The sequence below is a fragment of the Canis lupus genome, chromosome 20, assembly GCF_048164855.1.
Source record: "Canis lupus baileyi chromosome 20, mCanLup2.hap1, whole genome shotgun sequence".
In the NCBI taxonomy this organism is placed as follows: domain Eukaryota; kingdom Metazoa; phylum Chordata; class Mammalia; order Carnivora; family Canidae; genus Canis; species Canis lupus.
In genome coordinates, this window is record NC_132857.1 from 48,406,683 (window position 1) to 48,424,432 (window position 17,750).

Here is a 17,750-nt window from a genome sequence, read left to right on the forward strand (position 1 = left end):
AATAGAAATGAAACAAATGGTTTCCCAACTATGTATTTTTAGCTTGTATTGTTTATTGTTCCAAGAAGACAACATATGTATGCCAACAAGAAACATGTAGTTGTAATTTACTCCAAATGTCACTCAATTAGCTACTCCATTAGAAAAAAACTAATCATTACAAACATAAGATTAATAATGAACATTTGAGAATCCTGTTAAGCTTCTAATAACCACTTCCTAGTAAAATCTGTAATGTTTGTATCCTTTTATTTTAGCCAAGGGTATGGTTACTGAGTCATGAAATGGATATATCCCAAAGTTACCATTAAGGTACAGGCCTAAAAGGCAGTAATAGAGTATAACAGATCTTTTGCCTTATTGACCAGTATTTATAAAGAAATAAATAGCCTCTTAAGAGAGATTATAGTGATTTGACCTCGTCTCCACTAACAGTGAGATTCACTCACAACTTACCACAAGATGCCATTTCGTCTGTCTGGTCACCACAGTCATCTTCCCTGTCACATAGCCATGCTCTGGGAATGCAGCGCCCGTTTCCACAAGAAAACTGGTCCACTTGGCATGTTCTGGCTAAGATAATCAATTAATGTACAAATAATACATTTAGAGGCCTTTTGAATAATGTTCAGGTAAAATATATCATGCAATAACTCATACACATAAGATCTTCTATTGCTTTATTAGATAAAATATTTTAAAGTAAATTTTTATTAATTTTTTGATACTACCGACTTGCTTGTCTTCTCTAAAGTTCACATGCTTTGCCCTTGAATTACAGTGGCTACGAGATGACAAGATACTCAGTAATCCTCACACACTTCCATAAATGAAGCTATGAATTCATTATTTTACAATTTTTGCCTGGCACATGCTTATGAATATACAGTTGAATTAAATTTCATCCAACTTTTAATTAACAAAAAAGGATTTTGCACAGTCTGTCAATAAACCAGGAAAACTTGCTGTAATGTAGGAGAAAGGATTTGGAGATTATTATCAGGATATCTAGTTTCTAGTCATTGGGGCACAATTATTCTTTTCCTTTAACGTTTCAATGCATTTATTTCCTAGACACTAAATGAGCCAATATATGGAACAAAAATGCAGAAAATATTTTCTAAAGCATACATTTAGCCTTATGATGGATGTTTAAAATCTACTTTTCAGCATAGCTATATAAAAATGTGTAATTTTTAAATCGGAGTATATTAATAAACTTTGCTTTGGCCTCTCTCAAGAGTTTCAAAGAACACACACATGGAATCTTTCTTTCTATGTTAGCCAAAAGCAGTAGTTTCATTTATTCAGTGAAGGAGTTGGTTGTGTTCTACAAGGAGTTTGATTACCATTTTCTATTACAGTCAGGTCAGCTTTTGAAAGCATGAAATCCTTGATAGTCACCCTAACTCTTCCCTTAGACCTTAGTTTTACAAACTTAGTTGTTTTTCTTTTTTTGGATTTATTTATTTTTATGTGTTTGATTTTTTTGTCTGTCTGAAATACAAACTTTTCTTTTTAAGTATCAGTTTTCTATTACTACTTCTTTTTATTGGATCAGGAAAAAAGAGTGGAAAATTATAGGAAGGCTATATTCATACCTTTTAACATTTGGCTCAGATGAGGATTGGACAGATGAGGAACATTTAGGGTCTGCATTTCTGTAGCTAGGATAAGAGAACATTGCTTAGTTTATAGACTTCCTTCTGGTTTTGGGCTTATGAAATAGAAAGATGTATTTCCCTTTCATCAAAATGCCTCATGAATGAATAGCTAGTATAAAATTGAGAGTGTTTCAAAGACGAATCATCCTAATACACTAAAATGGATTTCCATAAATTAGAGTTTTAGAGGTCACTTAAAAGAATGTCTTAAAAGTTATGTGCTAGTTACTTCCTTTTAAGCAAAGTGTACTTGCTATGTAAAAATGCGTGTCTATTATTAGTGAATACTTAAAAGATTACTTGAGAAAAACAATGAAAACGTTGCTAGTTTGATTTGACAGATTTGATGCGCAATTCCATCCTCAGTGTCTATAATTAGAAATTTTAGACAATTATTACACTATGTATCCTGCTTTGCTTATGTGGATAAGAGTTCTGAATCTAAAACATTTTTTCTTTAAACATTTTATTTATTTATTTATTCATGAGAGATACACATACACAGAGACGCAGAGACACAGGCAGAGGGAGAAGCAAGCTCCTCTCAGGGAACCCGATGTGAGACTCAATCCCAGACCCCGGGATCATACCCTGAGCCGAAGGCAGATGCTCAACTGTCGAGCTACCCAGGCATCCCTGAATCTAATCCATTTTACGTAATACTTGAGTTTTCCTTTTTTTTTTTTTTTTTTTTTTTTTACAAATAGAGCATTTATTTTACATTAATAGATTTTAAGTATCCCAACAAATATGTATTCTTCTGAAGTTTTCAATGGTGTAATTTCAAGTAGGATTAAAATTTGTCTTGTTTAGCTAACTGTATGGATTTCTGTGAATTTATTCAACATTTAGATTTAATCAACAAAGTCCCTAGCTAATTTTAATAAAACTATGTTTCCTTATGTATATATTTGTATTAGCCTAGAGAAGGATGAAGATGTTGGCATTTAGTTTACTTGTTGGGAAGGAAGGGGCATAGAGGTATGAGCGAGATTCATATTTGTTTTTCTTACAAGTCTTTGTTTTGTTTTACTGATTATAGTAAATACTTTTACCTTTTGATATTTAAGAGAATATTAATGGGAGAGTTTTCAATTTTTCTTCCCTTCCATCCTCCAGCTTTCCTCACTCTTTTCCTCCTTCCTTCCCTTCTTCCTTCTTTATTTCCTTTCTTCCTCTCTCCCTTCCTCTTTTCTTCTCTACACTTTTCATTCTTTCCTACATCTCTCCTCTCTTCCTTCAATCCCTATTTCAGTGTTTTGTTTTCTTGCTTTAAAGAAGAATATACATCATATATTTTCATTCCCATTAAATTATAATTGGCCCATAATAAGAATCTATTAAATACCTCAATACGATATTCTTTTATTTGATTTTTCTTCAATGTCACAATATTCCCTCCTTGTCATTGAGACTTAGTTCTAGAAAAGTTTTCTCAGATTGTTTTCCTTCACGAGGAACACTACAGTGATTACAGAAGACAATGATAAAGAACTCCTAAAAACTTATTTCACATTGTGTAGTGGGGGAATTTGTGTGTCAACTCACCAACTCAGAAGCTTGAAGAACTGTTAGGACCTATTACTCCAAAGAGTGCTCACTGGCTTATTATTGAGAGATCATATGACATGAAAATATATGAATTCATTGTCTATTCTAACCATGAAAAAACTGTTTAATCTGCTGAAGAAATTTAAATAATTTCAGATGGGAAAAATGCTTCATTCCATTAATCTACAAGTACTGTCTGTCTATATGATATAATCTAATTGACTAAATCATCTTTCTAATCACTGGATTTATATCAGGAAGACACAACCTTTACTTTTTCAGTTCTTGTCTCTATCAGCTCTAAATTAGTTTGGAGGTGAGATTAGCAGAGCAGCCCCAGAGGACTCTAATGTTGTAGCAAATGCTTCTCTAATGAAGAGGAAATTTATACTTCCTCAGTGGAATTGTTTATCTAGCAGTGAATCAGAAATCCACTGTCACAATTTGAATTTTTTCTACTCATCGCTAATTATGCTTCTCTTGCCGTAGCAGTGAGAAATCCCACAATGCATGGGAACAATAAGGAGGCAGAGGTGAAGAGATCTTTACACATTATTTCTAAACTTCACTTTTGCTGTATTTTAATCAAAGCATTCTATTTAAACAAAGTCTATGTCATATCAGCACCTGCTTTTCAATTTATCTTATAAAGAAGTCTGATTTTTAATATATCAGGTGTTCTTAATTCAAATATATCTGTCTACTTTGAATTTAGTCAACATTTGTGGAAGATGTGAGAAAAATAAATATTATGTAATCTAATTAGAGCTCAGTACTGTGGGAAAAATCTGGTCTGAAACTGGCTACGCTTGAATCCAAGGATCATCATTGGTGACTACAAGGATAAATAATTTCAAATTTAACTATTTCTCATCTTTGGCCTCTGGGTCTCTCTCATAAGTAGAGAGACATATTTTCTTTTTGTGTGGGAGAACAAGTACCAAAGCTTTCCTCTTTCAGGCATATCCTCCAACCACCTATCATCCTCTGTGGACTTCACCTCACCCTCAGTAACTCTGCCAATCAATCATTCTTTTTTTCCCCCTAGTAAAATATTTCTATCACCTAGGAAAGTATAGAGAATAATAACATTGACACCTGTCTACCATCAGATAGCTCTATCAAATCTTGTTTTTTTATGTATTTACTATAGACTATTTTTGTTTTATTTCAGAAAAATGTATTATAAGTACATTTAAAATCTCCTATGTAATTTTTTCAGTCCTCTTTCTCTCTTTTTACATGTAACTACTATCCTTAATTTCTTTCTTTTTTTTCATTTCCAGACATATTTTAATCCTATTCCTTCACATTTACAAATCAATAAGTATATATATAATTGTTTTGTATTTTTATATTTCATGTAAATGGCACTAAGTAATTTATAACTGCAACTTTTGATAAACATTGCTATTGATATTAATTTCTTTAAAATTTTGTTTTAAAATTCACTTGAGAAAGAGAAGACAGAGAGAGAGAGCATGAGCAGTGGGGAGAGGCAGAGGGAAAGGAACAAGCTGACTCCTCATTGAGCCAGGACCCTGAGATCATAATATAAGCCAAAGTCAGATGCTTAACCATCTGAGCCACCCAGGCACCCCTTGAAATTAATTTCTGTTAATATTTGAGTTCTAGTTTATTCATCTTAAGTACGAATAACATTCTATTATGTGAATATAATACTATATAGTGTTGTATCAATATATATGGTTTTATACTTATAGTTTTACACATAGTGGACAGATACACACACACACTCACACATATTTTTTTTCCTATTAATAGGCATTTGAGTTGTTTCTAATTTCTCACTATTACCAGGATTAGGACAATGAATTTCTTACTTGCATCTCTTTGCACATAGGTATTAGAGTATAAATCTAGAAATGAAATTATAGACTTGAAGGTATGCACACTTCCACATTTATTGGATTTAGCCAAATGCTTTCCAATGTAGAAAACCAATTTATACACCCACCAAGAGTATATGTTGGCTCTTTTTATTCCACAATCTTGCCAATGATTAATTTTATCAGATTATTTATTTTTTTCTAATTGAATGACTTGAACTGTTATTCAGGTTTCTCTTTCTTTTTTCTTTTCTTTCTTTTCTTTTTTTTTTCTTTTCATTTCATTTCATTTCATTTCATTTCATTTCATTTCATTTCATTTCATTTCTTTTCTTTCTTTTCTTTTCCTTTCTACTCTGTCTCTGTATCTCTCTTAGACTTAGCTTGGATATCACCTCCCTCAGGAAGCCTTCCCAGATACACAAAGACTAAATTAGTTGTTCTTGTGCTTCCATTTGTAGTTAAGTTAGCACTGTGAATACTGCATTAGAATGACCTGTTTACATTTTTCTCCCCATATTCATTCAGCTTTCTAAGGAAAGATATAGTGTATTTTTCCTCTTATATCCAATGTTGTGATAAGTATTGAATTAGTTGATTCATGAAGGAGAAACCCCAAAGGAACAAGAAAGGAAATTGGTATCTTGTAGGAAAGGATTTCCTTTTAGATATAAAGTTAGTCACAATGCTAAAAACTATAGGACAGTGGATTCAGTTACAAAATAACCCCCACTTTGGGAAAACTTTTATCTCGGATACATATCTATGTATATACCTACATATAGAAATGATCCAGAAGATAAATTATCTAATGATTTGCATATTTTTTCAGTACGATGAACTATGTGACCTATTTATTTATTTTGGTCAAACAAAGTGGAAATATACTGTAACACACAACACGTTTAATTTTCAAAGTTAAGAGGCATATTTGTGGTTTTCTTTTGTTCTTTTTATTCTTAATTTGTGTTCTTTTTAATTTCTTAAGGCATACCATGGCCATAACATCTATTATAAATACACTTATGAAAAGATCTAGTACTGATTGGCAGACTTCAGCTGGTATCACTGAAAGCAGAATTTGAGGTGCAAGCAGGTTGTATCCTGTTTCCTAGTGGACTACATGCCTGGGATGTCTGAGAAATCTTACTAATTAGGATTGATTAGGATTTATTGCTTAATTTGCTCTCATACATAGCATTTCCACTTTCACTACTATAAGTAGATAGTCAATCCCAAATGTTCTTTTAAAAATCATGTAGAAACAAGCAGATTTTTAAAGCCAAAACAGAAATGAAAAAGACATGGTATTGAGTCAGCAATGCCTTTAATTTAAAGGTGAAAATGGATCTATATGTTTAGGAAGTAATGGAATAAAGTTTCAGAATTAAACATTCACCTTTAAAAAAATAATAATTGTATAAGCTTAGAAAGAAGCTTCATTGTAAATTATAGTCATAATTTTAAGAACAATCTTGGGAAAGTTAAATTGACCATACCTAAAATTTTAGCTAATACTCAGGATAATATAGTTTGATAACAAGAGCAATGAACTTAGGGAATAATTCATACATTGAGTTTCCCCTAAACTCTTACCAATGATATAAGTTAAGGCAAGTCCTTTATTCTATGCTTCAGCTATGAAATGAATAGACTTAAGGGGAGAGAATAGGACCAGAGAGTATCTTAAGATTCCTTTTTTATTGGACAGCCCTTTGTAAAACAACCTTATATGACATACAAAACATCTTGAACATAATCAGTTACTCTAAAATATTGGGTGATATTTAGTCAAAGGACAAGAGAATAATTAGCCCATGGATCCTCAGTGAATATGTCCCTACTGGGAAAAAAAAAAAAAACTGAATATGAGATGCAGGTCAGGATTATGGAATGGCAACTCTCTTTCATTGCTGCTACATGATAAAAAGCTGTTAGGAAATATTTTCTAGTCAATTCACAGTCTTGGAGAGCAGAAAGAAATATATAGGGAAATCACAGTGCACTGAGGTACAAGCCTTTCCAAGAAAAACAGTGGCATGACCAAGAGTGCAAACCAGGCTTCTGGACCTCTGGGTCTTTTCTCTATATGCTGCCTCTACAGTTTTCACTAATAGGTTATAATAATTTTTATTCAGTGGGGCTTATTTTGGCAAAAAAAGGAGAGGGGTTGATACATTTTGACATTGTTATATGTAATGATTACCAAAAAACACACAATTTTCACCCATGATATCAATAAGTCATCAAATACACTACTTTTTCTTCATCATTCAAGGAATAGCTTTAGGCTGCTGCTAGTCAATATCATTTTTCAACACTCATCTGACTAATCATGACCTTTACGGCAAGCTGTTGTAACCTGTACCACAAGCTATATATTCCCATTCAAAGAGAATCTGACTAGGGATTCGTAGATGTATTACAATGGGATAAATTATATGGAAATGTAAATAGGCTTCATTATCTTGGGACTTCATGAAAAAAGAAAAACCTACCCCATATAAATTATGTTCCAGGAACAGAAAACTATTCACAGAGGTATTCTACAGCAGACCAAATAAAATACACAGGTTATTTTTTGCAAGGTAAAAAGCAAAACAAAACGAAACGCACACACACACGAACAAAAACAGTTCTTCTTGTGAGATGGCCTCCATCACAGCATGCTAACAGACCTCAATCCCCACTGCTAATTAAGATTTAGCAGGGACAAGTCTTGTCCAAGGAGTGTATTGATAGTCAACACCCATATGGATAGATAAACTGCCAAATTACTTTGGAAAGGAGAGTCATGTCCAAGGATTAAGTAAAAGATAATTTGTATTCTAGCTTTTGTGGCTTCAAAGTCTGAACTCATTTACTACTGCAATAATCAGATCATCAGCCCTAGGAAAGTTCAGCTTAGTTCAAAACACTGACCTGCATTTTTATGGAGACTAACTTTAGAAGAGATTTATGTATATATTCAAGCAAACCTTTACCTGCACAAGTTTGATTGGATTCATCTTCGTTACTTCCACAATCATTAGCTCCATCACAGAGCCATCTCTTGGGGATACAGCGGTTATTCTTGCATTTAAATTGATCATCAGGACAGCTATGATTGACTGGGGAAGGGTAGGAGGATGGAGGGGGAGGAGAAGCAAATTTAATTACTTAAAATTGAAAACAATTACGGTTACTTTAAGTTATAGAAAACTTACAGTAATTAATATAGTACAATAAATGCCACAGCCTCTTTCATTCATTATTTTATAGTTTATAGAAAATATTAATATTTGAGGCTCTGTCAAAAAGTAATACTTTTATAGAAGACACCAAGTAATAAAATATCTCACATAAAATGAAATATAGACACTTGTTCATGTCTTCACTAAAACCAACTATATCACTATGTTCGCTTTCCCATCCTATATCACAAGGAACACAATTTCAGAATTGTTGCTGAAAACATTGAAAATAATCTCAAATTTTAACATGATACATAACAAGTATGTATGAAATAACTCCATCACATATCAGAAATACATTTTCATAAGCCACACACTTTTTCAGTACTTTTTGAAATATTAGATAAGCCAGATTTTGTTATGCTTTGCCAGTGTTTCTTGGGACTGGAAGGAAAAAAAAATGCAACACTTGAGACTTGGAGTTGATGCTAAATATGAGATCCTGCATAATTTTAATAACAAAAATGACCATCCAGGGTTTCATTCCTAGTTCAAACAAATAACCATGCAACCACAAAATATACTGAGGACAAGACTGATCCTCATATGGGAAGCTGTGCACAGCTAAGGATTAAACCTCCAATATCTAAGCACAGCAGGAGGCCATCTTAAAGTTAACCTTCTGTGATTATTTTTCCTGCATCCTGGAGGCTAAATTCCTAACTGAATTGGCATGCTCCTCAGTATTTGTTTCACCACTTCACGTTCTTTTTGAAGTAATTTTCCTTGTGCCCAGTAGTTGCACTTCTGTATGATAAAAATAAATTTTGGTATTAGAGTTACTTAGAATTGGAAAAATAGCCATTTTATCATGCTGTTGCATAGCAAATGTATGCGTTTCCAGCCGGTTTCTATAAAACACTATTTTTAAAGTTGCTTAGGAGACAAAGTGGTTTTATCACTTTTTCAGAAAGTTTTTATTCATGTATAGTAAAAAAGAAAAAAGTAGGGGGGTAGCCTATGTTTCCTGGAATTTCAGCTTGATTAACATTTTCTACTGGCTTCAGGGAGTTTAGCAAAAATAGTTGCTCATGAGAATAAAAGTCATCCAATATATTAGAGGGTCAAAATTTTAAAGTAACAAGATTATGCAAAAATACTTTAGTGAAGCTTGATTAGGGACCTTTGCAATTTTCATCAATGATGTAAATCAGAATTCAAAAGGAGGCATAAATATAATCCATAGCCCTGTGATTTGGAATTGAGTAGCTAAAGAATAGAAAGTAGAAAGATAACAGAATTCAAGGACAAAGCTTATGAGTATTTAATATATAAATAATCCTCTGAAATGAATGACACAGTGCTAGAATATTAACCATGAGACCTCAGGATTATAATGCTGCTCAGAAAAAAAAAAAATCACTGCAAGCTTAGAAAAGATCCCATATTGCTGGAAGGTGGCCAGAAATGTTGTTTTCATTGCTCCTTTTGTTTAATCCTGTATTCTCTACGTCCTGGGTGCTATGTTAGACTCTGAGACTATAAAGACACTAAAACATAATGTGTCTCCTCATAAAGTTGTCCATCTCTTAGATGCACCAGATAAGTAGGCATATAATTGAAATATTGTTTGGCACTACCATGATAAAGGAATATACATGAGATGCTTAGGTCCAACTGGGCTATACAGAGAAGGAGATTTTTCAATGTTCACAAAAGACTTCCCTATAAAGGTCATGGTAAACCATGGTGATTTCCATAGGCTGCAGTGTTATAGAGGAGAGGAAAAGAAGGGCATTTTTTAGAGATCTACCTGTAGTCCAACTTGATAAGAACAAAGAAGGTAAGTGTATGCCTGATAGGCATGTAAGGCTAAAAAAGCAAACATGAGTCATAACATGGTTATATGTGAATCAATGGATTTTAGAATTTATCTTGTTGGTTATGGATTTACTGGAATAATGAGATTAGATTTCATCTTATAAATACCACTCTGGAAGCTGTATTGAAAATTGGCCTTAGTTAAAGGACCAAAAGTGGCAGGAATAATAGCAGGGCACTTGCTGAGTTAATCTAGGATAGAGGACTAATTTAGCCAGTGAAGTTGGAGAGGAGGTAAAGATGGAAAATTAATTATATGGAACTGAATATGGGTTATAAGTGAAACAGAAGACTGCAGGAGAAGTCCATGTATAGGCTTTGGTAATGGTATGGAAAGTGATAAAAATAATCAAGAAAAACATCCTGACCAAGAATTTTAACACTACAATGAACAGTACAAATGCAATGCCCCACATACTCATAGAAGAAATGAGTTTCTTTGTGAATTTGTGAAAAGAACAATCATACAGGGAGTAGCATGGACCTAAAGGACTAGTACATGACTATTGTGATAAAATACTTGTGCTCTGCACAGGTGCTCTGTCACTATGCAGGAAGCTGATACACTGGGCGCATTCACTAAAACCATGAATAAGCATTGTGAGTCAGAGACAATTAATGTAATTAATAAATAAAACATCATTTATGTAAAAAAAAAAAAAGTTGAGAAAAAAAAAAAACCTTTATCCTTAGATAAAATCGGTCCTCCCACTCTGAAATTTTTGTCTAATTGTATCAAGTTAGTATTTAAGATATTACTTAGGGATTTATACTTTATAGTAGAGCTATCAGTAGGATTGAAAATATGGAGCACATAATGTTGAAATCAGAGTCCGTATTTGAAAATTAAGGGAAGGTAGTATTATATTCATGTACTACTTACAACTTATGCATTTATATACACCTGGAAATATATTTTAAAACCTCATGGGGAGCCTGGGTAGCTCAGCAGTTGAGCATCTGCCTTCAGCTAGGACGTGATCCCAGGGCCCAGAATCGAGTCCCACATCGGACCCCCTGTAGGAACCTGCTTCTCCCTCTGCCTGTATCTGCCTCTCTCTCTTGTCTCTCATGAATAAATAAATACAAATCTTAAAAAAAGAAACTCAGATTCTTGGAGTTTTGTCCAAAAATAAAGAGAGTTGCATTATACAGATGTTCAGACCAATTCTGTCCATTCTTTTTTTTTTTATTAAGATTTTATGCATTTATTTGAGAGAGAGAGAGAACAAGTGGTGGGGGGACAGGGAGCAGAAGGAAATGGAGAAGCAGACATCCACTGAGCAAGGAGCCCAACATGGGGTTCAATCTCAGGACTCCAGGATCAAGACTTTAGTTAAGGCAGACATGTAACCAACTGAGCCACCAAGGTACCCAATTCTGTCCATTCTTAACAAAAGATCTTTAAAATTTATTTTTATAATCTTGGATTAAAAAAAAAAAAGAAGAAAGACAAGAAAATGGAGGACCACCAATTAACTCAATTAGTTCAGCCATTCTAACCTGGAAAGTGCTATCAATTAAAAGAAAAACACTTTTCTTTTTAAAATAAGGTCTAGGTCAAATTAAAAGACTAAGGATACATATATACATCGCGTGCCTCTCTCCATATAAAAATATTTTTAGGTATCTCAAAACCATTCCAGTATGACTCTAATCAAATATATTCTCAAAACATTATTTAGTGTATTTCTCAAGATGTCTTCCTTCCACATATGTGAGACCATGCCTTATCCCAACCAGAAACATGACACCCTTCCTATTGTGGGAAATGATAACCAGCTAAATAGAAGGCCAAGGGGAGAAAATCAAATCTTGAATTTCTATCTGAGTGCCCCATGTGTGTCTACCGTGTCCTGAGCTAGTGAAGTTAGGTAACAACATGTTCTAAACCCATGTCTGTTTCTTTGAATTTTCTTCAAGGCTCTGTTGCCAAGGAGCAATAGAGTGGATCATGACCTTCTGCACAAGTAATTCTGACTTGAGGGAGTTTAAATTGATTTTCCACATCTTTAAATTCAGAGACCCCAAAGGGTCTCCTATAGCAACCTTCTGACAATGGTGTGGTGACACTGATAGCACAAAACAGGGAAGGAGTGGACTTCTGGAGCACCCCAAAATGATAATATTAAAGTTGTAAAAGGACAAGAAAATCAGGGCCTTAAAACTGTGCAAGGAGACAACCTAAAGTCTATTCTCTATACAAAAGGATGACTAAGGGGGGAAAAATGGAGTTTAATTTTTCTTAGATGTTTTTAAATTTCACAAACTGCTCTGATAGTTCACATGCTAAAAGACTCAGGGAAATGTAATATTACTTGGAGGGAACATACAGCAATTTACTGAATCTTCATCACTTCCATCTAGACAGTCATCATCACCATCACATTTCCAGCGAGCTTGGATACAGTGTCTGTTTTTACAGCGGAATTCTCCAGCTTTGCATATGTGAGGCAATACTTCTCCAGGATTAACTAAGGTTAAAAATAAAACAAACAACAACAACAAAACAAAACAAGACAAGACATATGAACAATACTAGCTATATTCAGTTCATTACAATGTAAGCTTTGTTTTAATAACAAAAATTCTGATTCATTTCATGTTATCGAAAACATGAAAACGTCTTAACATTGCAATGACAACCATCTTTGGAGATGAGAAAAATTCAAGGTTTTCTGACAATAATTATTCTACTAAGAATTTTAAAGATTTATTCTAAACAACCATCACCAATATAATAAGTAATACCGACAATAACAACATACTATCACCTCATATTCCCTCTAAGTGTGTAGTTTTACTTTTTAAAGAGCTTTCATTGATAATCTCAATTATTATCATGACCTATTATAGGGCCACAGCAAAAATTTTTTTTCACCTCCATTTTACAGATAAGTACATCCCAAATTAATCAAAATGAAAAAAATTAGACAGTAGCACAGCCACAATGGCTATATTAACCGTGCTGGTCTGCAAGTGGGAGAAAAATTCAGGTCTGGTTGGATATTCCTGGAGGTATTAAATTATGAAAAATGATCTCATTATACATCCGATTCTATATAGTGTTTTCTCTATATACCCCATGTTCTCTCATCAAATGTTAGGAATTCAGTTGATTGGGATTTATTCACAAATTGAAAGGGTGATGATGATGATGATGATGATGATGATTTTTTTCTCTTTGAGTGGATTTGATAGGAGTCTACAAAGAGGAATATGTGGGAATGGTTAAAATAAATGATTTGTCTTTCATGAACTGAAAAATATGTTGAATTTTCAAAAGCTAGTTTATTGCTAAGAGAAACAAAAGTTAATCTTTCTATAGAAATCCTGATGGCTTTAACCTTTATTTTGGATAAGTCATTTGGACTGAGGAACTGTCACAGAATCTATATACATGCCAATAATAAGGGATGTCAAGAAAATATATTAAGCATTTCCAGAATGCTTTGTGTTAGCGCTCCTTTAATCCTTGCATTTTCCCTGCTCCAAAGAATGGAAGAGGGAATGTGACTCTTGAACCATCACTGTGGAGAATCTGCTTCAAAAAGTTATGCAGTGAGGCACAAGGCTTTAGGGTTCCTGTGTTTGGAAAAGGAAATCCACCCATGAAATCCAGACTCCTAGTTAAGGTTTTAAGAGTAAAAACTAATCAGTGTGGTAAATGAACTATTCAATTTGAATAAAGGTAAGCCTGTCTTTTCTATCCCCTCTCAGACAAGTAGACACTGTCTGTAGAAACTGGCAGTAATTCTGTCTCCCTTTTTAATTCTAATCCTTTTCAGTAACAAAATGCTGAAGCAGCAATTTCTTTAATGATACAATTTCTGTAAAGTCACTTGAATGTAAAATAATAATAATAATAATAAAAATTGTAAATTGTTATCTGTATAGAACAAGTCCCAAATAGGAATTGATAACAAAATAAAAACAAAAAGGAAGATCGCTGGGTCTCCTAGTCACCCCAAGGATGTTCTTTATAGCAGTAACTGGGAGTGAGGATAGTAACTAAAGCAAAGTGGAAATACATTGGGATATGTCTGGGCCTTTGTAAGATAGAGCTTTTCTCTCAAAATCTCTAGAATTGATCACTGATGACACACAAACTATCCTTATTTTGAGTCTCAAGTTTGCTCAATTGGACCCTAATATTTTCAAGGGTGGGGTAATTTCTTCTTTGAATCCACATAAACTCAGCTTAAAACTGGGCATTTTTAATGAAGAGGATTTAGATTAATTTCTATTCCTTAATGATTAGGGCTAATGGTCAACAATCTCTCATTTCAAAAAAAAAAAAAAAAAAATTTGAGGATCCCTGGGTGGCTCAGCGGTTTAGTGCCTGCCTTTGGCCCAGGGTGTGATCCTGGGGTCCTGGGATTGAGTTCCACATCAGGGTCCCTGCATGGAGCCTGCTTCTCCCTCTGCCTGTGTCTCTGCCTCTCTCTCTCTCTCTCTCTCTCTCTCTGTCTCTCATGAATAAATAAATAAAATCTTAAAAAAAAAATTCCAGTCAGACAAGAAATCTGATTTGAAATGTGATCAGCTTCCTCCAAACTTAAGTTCAGCTTTAAGATTTTCTTTAGTCTCTCTATAGTTGATGCCAAAGAAATGCTATGTCTTTCTTTGACGTAGCATTGACATCTATGAAACAACTATGTCAGCTGTTTCATAGTTTGAGGATTGGAAAACCCAAGAAACCATTTTTTTTTTTCTGATAACCTTCCCACCAATTTAAAAAGCTTAGCTTTCACATGGACTTTTGATCAAATAAACTCAACTGACAGTTTTAGGAAATGATCAAGGATATACATATACAAGAGTGAAATTATAGCTGCTTCTGAACAATTACATCTATACTAAAGAAAAGCAAGGTGTTTAGGAAAAGACAAACCATCCTCCCCCCTCAAACTAATATTTTAAACTAAATATTCTTTAACAAAAACAATTTGGAGATAATATCTTTAAGTCTGCTTAGAGTTTAAATGTTTTTCAAGTGATATTTAGACCATTATGGAAAGAATACAAATAGGCAAAATTCCCAAACTTGTTTTAAACACGTTTTCAAATATGTGTGGATTGTTGGTTATTTTTAAGTGATATTTACTAGTACAAAGGTGGTGATTTTCAAAAATATATGATGACAATGCCCAAAGTTTCATTTTCATTTTTCATAACAGTTACAAACAATTGTTTGAAAATCAATAGAGTCAACTTCCTGACTGACATCAGTCAATTTACTGATATTGATCTATATCAATGTCATTAGTATATACCATTATCATTTGTGACAGTAATTAGATATTGCTTATATCCATAAGAACAGATATAATCAAACATTCACAAATATCTTTGACATTTTAAAGTGTCTGCAAGTCTTCTAGGCCCTATAATTTGTTGAGTACGTGGCATTTCTCCATGGTATTTTCTAGAGCAGAGAGCAGTTTTTTTTTTTTTTTTTCTTGGCCAAATGAGTAAAGATAACATCTCCCTTCAGGGCAAATGTTGGGCAGATTTTCTAGCAGACTCATGCTTAGGGTTCTTCAGTGTGAATACAAATTCACTGTGTGTGCAGAATTCACCTAGACCTTCCTGTGCATTGCTTCTGTATGATTTAGGGGTAGGTGGGGCAAGGAGAACGAATATGAACATGAAACTCATGCTGCCTGCTGGTGACATGAATAATAAAATCTTCTGTGTCTGATCCAGGAATTATGTGTCTTCTGTCAGAATCTATGAATCTTTGACAAATTCACATATTAGCTTGCCTAGGGTTAAATCTTAGACCCTTCAGAATTGTTGACATATTAGTAATTATTTTAAAGAATACTGGGTTCTCATTTCCAAAGTTGTTCAAGGTATATGACATTTAGTTTTTTTCTAGTCCTAACCCAAGTCTTCCAGATGTAGTATGTTACAAAGAAACCATATTGTCAATGCTATCAGGAATATGCAGGACTTGTAATGATAGAAGAGAGATTATTTTTGTCCATTATCAAGAAAATATTTAATGTGATAGGTGATAATCTGGATAAGATGGCATTTTAGACATTAAAACAGCATGGTCTTTTTCCAAGCATTGACCTAATTCTGTGGAATTGGGAAGCAATGTCATTTATTTCAGCACCCTAGCTGATGGCCAGGGAATCTAACTACTTCCATGAGAACCAATGAGATGATGAAGCAAGTATATTTGGCATCACATAAGAGAGCCAATAGCACCTAGAAAAAAGATTAATATCCATCTACCTTGCAAAAGCCTCTATAAGAGCCATTTTATAGACCATTTTTATATATTTAATGTTTCCACTTGAAATTCTTAAATGTAGGAAGGACAATGTCACATACAGAACAGAATTCACTGAGAATAGAACCAGGCATAGAATAGACGTTAAAAAATACTTGCTGCTTAACTTACTGGAATTATCAGAGATTTAATTCTACATTACAGCCATTCATTATAGTGAGAAATTCTATCTCTGGGGACTATATAAGTACTTCAGGAAAATAGTATCACTTCAATTGGCTAAAAAGCTAATAAATAGTCTTCTATCATCATCCAAGATCATGGGGGAAGTTAGCTTAACTGAAGGAAAAAAATCTACATGTAAATAAACAGAAAGAGTGATAAAGTTTCCCCTCCCAAGCCAAAAAAATTGAACATACAGAAAAGGCTCCATGTATGTCACTTAGTTCCAATGTTTAAAACAATTTTTTAAATTCTTTTTAAATTTTATTTATTTATTTATTTATTTATTTATTTATTTTTTATTTATTTTTTATTTATTTTTTTATTTATTTATTTATTTATTAATGATAGACACACACACACACACAGAAAGAGAGAGAGAGAGAGAGAGGCAGAGACACAGGAGGAGGGAGAAGCAGGCTCCATGCCTGGAGCCTGATGTGGGACTCGATCCCGGGACTCCAGGATCGCGCCCTGTGCCAAAGGCAGGCGTCAAACCGCTGAGCCACCCAGGGATCCCCCAGTTCCAAAGTTTAATGTGACTGATCCTATATAGCACTTGGGTGTTTGGGCTGACACATAGAGTACTTTTAATATATTAATAAGTGCTAGAATTGCAAGCTTTGCTTTAGAGTTCTACTTTGCACCGTGAATTTGAAAACTGATGTAAAACCTGTAATTCAACCACCAGGGTCACTTCCAATAAAAATATTACAACATGATATCAGCAGTAAGAAAGTTGACAAAGTAATAAATGATCCTTTAATTTAACCAGGATCAAAAATAAAATAACATGAATCATAACATTCCCAGCAAGGACTCGTCAGGTCTCAGACATCCTATGATACCAGCTATTAGAATATTGAAATTAGAAGGTCTCCACATGACTCTTCCATGCACTACAAAAGGAAATATACATTCTAGAATTAGTTTCCAGTAAAAACTGGAGATTTCTGGAGTTAATGTCCAAATCATAATGAAGTGAAGGGAGAAAACCTTTCTGGCTTATTTTATCTTAGTTTGGACTCATCTCAGATTTATCTCAGCTCAGAAATCAATACATATGTTCCTCACCTTGGTTTAATAAGCTGTGGTGCCCATGAACAAGTATGTATGTTTCTCACTTCACTTTTCTTCTTTTCAATCCCAGTGTGGTAATGAA

At 33.7% G+C, this 17,750-nt stretch overlaps 1 protein-coding gene across 1 annotated transcript in view; it reads right to left on the reverse strand.

Moving 5' to 3' along the window:
• LRP1B (LDL receptor related protein 1B) overlaps positions 1–17,750 on the reverse strand; it is a 1,825,680-nt gene that overhangs the window by 682,477 nt on the left and 1,125,453 nt on the right. The window contains exons 16-18 of the mRNA XM_072789062.1: positions 12,453–12,593; positions 8,050–8,175; positions 457–573 (exon numbers count right to left, since the gene is read on the reverse strand). Coding sequence (XP_072645163.1) covers positions 457–573; positions 8,050–8,175; positions 12,453–12,593 — 384 coding nt within the window. The remainder of the gene's footprint in view (positions 1–456; positions 574–8,049; positions 8,176–12,452; positions 12,594–17,750) is intronic.